General features: G+C 36.9%; 1 protein-coding gene across 1 annotated transcript in view; it reads right to left on the minus strand.

Moving 5' to 3' along the window:
• Positions 1-625: 625 nt before the first annotated feature.
• LOC106868769 (lysophospholipid acyltransferase 6) overlaps positions 626-3,745 on the minus strand; it is a 26,468-nt gene continuing 23,348 nt past the window's right edge. Inside the window, exons 10-12 of the mRNA XM_014914186.2 lie at positions 3,516-3,713; positions 2,873-3,021; positions 626-2,639 (exon numbers count right to left, since the gene is read on the minus strand). Coding sequence (XP_014769672.1) covers positions 2,450-2,639; positions 2,873-3,021; positions 3,516-3,713 — 537 coding nt within the window. The 3' untranslated portion in view covers positions 626-2,449. The remainder of the gene's footprint in view (positions 2,640-2,872; positions 3,022-3,515; positions 3,714-3,745) is intronic.

Genomic DNA, 3,745 nt, shown 5'->3' on the forward strand with positions numbered 1-3,745 from the left:
TTTTCATTCTGCCCAGTTTGTTAATGATTCTGCCAAATCGTCGCTTTAGTAGTAGTAGTAGTAGTAGTAATAATAATAATAATAATAATAATAATAAGAATAATAGCAGGAGTAGTTAAAAAAAGTAAATGGAAAAGATTTATAAAAAAAAAGCAGAACAAAGGTAGCTTTTGGTAACGAGGTGACCCAACACATGCGCGCACACACACACACACACACACACTGACTCACTCGTACAATTTAGTTGTCTCCTGGTCAGAGACAACGCCATCTTTCCTTTCATGTTTTTATATTTTTCTTGGCTTTTTTTTTTTTTTCTTTCATAATTAATATCTATTTAATTGTAGTAATTATTGTTTTTCTTATTGGAAATAATATATTAAGATAATGCAGCAAAAAAGTTGCAGGTGTTTGTGCTTATATATATATGTGTGTATATGTGCTTATATATATATGTGTGTATATGTGCTTATATATATATGTGTGTATATGTGTAGGTGTGAGTATCTGTTATAAACACACATGCAAAAACATGCATACACACACACGACAAAAGTAAATAGACACCCCATAAAACATTGTTTTATTTTTGTTCTCACTTGAAAAGGTCTATATTTTTTATTAATTGATATTTTTGTTTCAGTTTCTATGTGATTGTTTAATCATGCCATATACAAAAGAAGCCTTGGAACTGTCTGAATTTCTAAGAGGCCGTATTGTGGGTCAATCTGAAGGTGGACACAGAGTAAAATCGTAGAAAACCTTGGAATCCCACTTTCTACAGTTAATAGAGTGATTGCGCAATTCACCAGAGAGGAGAAGGAGTCCACATCACCTTACCCAGGTCAACCAGGTCCCCCTGACAGGACTCTTTGCTTTGTTAAGAGAGGTGTGGAGGATGATCCTCATTGTAAGGCCTCTGACATAGCAAAACACGTTGATGTCAGTCCCAGAACAGCTGTCAGGTATTTCCACAAATTTGTTTACTATGGGAAAGCAGCAAGAAGGAAGCCACTTCTTCAATCAGCCAATATCAAGCAAAGAAAAGATTGGGCCAGTGAGGTGGTGGAGAGGTCACTAGCATTTTTAGACACTGTCATATTCTCTGATGAGTCCAGATTTGCTGTATTTTCTGACAGTGGTCGAGTGTGGGTCTGGAGACTCTGTGATCAAGAATTTGACGTGAAATAATTGCCGCCAATAATGAAACACGGCAACTATTCTGTGATGGTCTGAGGAGCAATTTGGACCAATGGTAGATCAAAGCTGGTAGAATGTGAGGGAAACATAAACTCAGATAAATATATGTCCATTTTGCAGAAAGGATTCCTTCCAATCTTCTTCAGTGGTGAAATGATTTAAGAAGACTCTTTATTTATGGAAGACGGGGCTCCTTGTCACATGGCTAAAAGGACCCAAAATTAATTGAAAGAGAATGGCATTAAAAAGCTTCCATGGCCAAGCTAGTCACCAGATATGAACTCTATTGAGCACCTCTGGGGCATAATGGGCAGGACACTTCGTTAAAAGAACAAGAAAGTATCCAGATCTTTTGAAATTACTGCATGAAACTTGGTAAGAAATTCCTCAAGAGAATAATCGTCATCTGATCAGTAACATGCATAATAGGGTCCTTGCATTGAAAAATGCAAAGGGAATGTCTACTAAATATTGGATATTCACATTAGAATAATAAATAAATAATTTGAATGTATAATTTCAGATTTAAATAAATTTTAATGATTATAAGGGTGTCTATTTCATTCTGTCATGTCTGTGTATGTATATATATATATATATATATATATATATATATATATATATATATATATATACATACACACACATATACAAACACATACACACACAGAGTAATATATATATATATATCTTTGCATGTGTGTGTGTGTGTGTTTGAAGGGCTTATTGTCAACTAGAAGCCCTGAAAAATTGATTTGATAAAAAGATTCATGGCACTCAGCTGAACTATTTCTTTAAACACACACACACACACACTTTGTGCATATATACATATATATTAATATATTTATTATAATGTGCTCATATAAGTATACACACACACACACAAGCAAATGTGCTTATGTGTGTGTGTGTGCATGTGTATGTACATATATTTTTAACTGACAAGTGCCACAAACGAAATTCTCAGTTCTTGAGTCACTTTGTAACTTCTTGCAATTAAAATATATCTATATATATATATATATATATATATATATATATATATATATATATATATATACATATATATACACACACACATTTTACTCAATCTGTGTGTGTGTGTGTGCATGTGTCGATATGTGTGCGTGCATGTGTGTGTGTGTGTATATATGTGTGTGTGTATGTCTGTGTGTATATGTATGTGTGTATATGTATGTGTGTGTGCTGTGTGTTTACAACTAAGTGTATATAACAGAAGAGTTCATTAGAGTTCTTTTTCTTTTGACCCGTCTGATGGAGGTGTTGCTGTTGTTGTTGTTGTTTCTGTTGTTGCGGTGGATGTTTGTGGTACTGAGCGATGGTGTGGGTCTGCCTTTGACTTGTGTGGACTGGCGAACAAAGAATACCGAAGAATGATCAACAAACAGCAGACGTGCGCCCAACAATAGACTGACCTGCAAAAGAGACAAAAACGACATAAGAGAGGAAAAACCAGACGAGGACAGAAACAAGACAAGAAATGGAAATGAAAAGCCATGAATAAATAAAATGAGCGGGACATAGATTTGTTTAATCCTGTGCCAGTGCCACATAGAAAGCACCGATGCTGGTGCCACACGAAGAGCATCAATGCTGGTACCGCGTAAAAGAAGTGAAAGATTGGATGGTCAAAGGGTCAGATACTTACAAGTAGACTTTTATTCCAGGCATAAATTCCAAATAGACAAACGGCAGGGCTCCATAGGAGTTTGTTACTCGAGCGAATATCGTTGTGATTACATTGTAGAGAGGATGTAGATTAGCTTTGATGAATAATGGGCGAATATTCCTTCGTACCTGAAGACAGAGAGAGAAAAAGAGGGAGAGATGTATAATATTGCAGAGAGACAGAGAGAGAGGGAGGGATTGAAAATAAGGGGGAGAAAGAGAAAGTGAGAGGAGTAGAGAGAAAGAGAGATGTTGCTGTTAGAAAGAAGAAGAGATATGAGTGAGAGAGAGAGAGACAAAGAGATGTTATATTAAAGAGAAACAGAGAAAGGAGAAAGGGAGAGACAGGGAGAAGAGACAGAAAGACTGAGAAAAGAGAGAGAGAAAAAGAGAGATTATAGAAGAAAGAAAGAGAGACAGACAGAGAGGGAGAAGAGATAGAAAAGATACAGAGAAACGAGAGAGAGAGTGTGTGTGCATGCATGTATGTGTATATGTGTGTGTGTGGAATCTAGGTGTGGAGAGGGGAGTATTCTTGTGTTTTCCCTTGTTTAATCTATAACCCCACCAGCACTCCCACTCCCACACACACACCTGCTCAAAGAAATCAACAGCAAACTTACCAATCTGGCCGTAATTGTAAACATGGCCCCAGTGGCAAACGTGACATAATAGCCAGGGTAGAAACCATGCCACAACGCACTCACGGCAAACACGGACATCGTACGCATCCTCGGTACACGGTCGTAGACGGTGTGACGTAACCAAATGGTCGATGTTTTGTTCCAGTTGTCAATGATATCCTTCTGACTGCCAGCAGTCTGCAAACAAAGAAATTGGAAGACATTGTAGG

The sequence above is a fragment of the Octopus bimaculoides genome, chromosome 24 (assembly GCF_001194135.2).
Source record: "Octopus bimaculoides isolate UCB-OBI-ISO-001 chromosome 24, ASM119413v2, whole genome shotgun sequence".
NCBI lineage: Eukaryota > Metazoa > Mollusca > Cephalopoda > Octopoda > Octopodidae > Octopus > Octopus bimaculoides.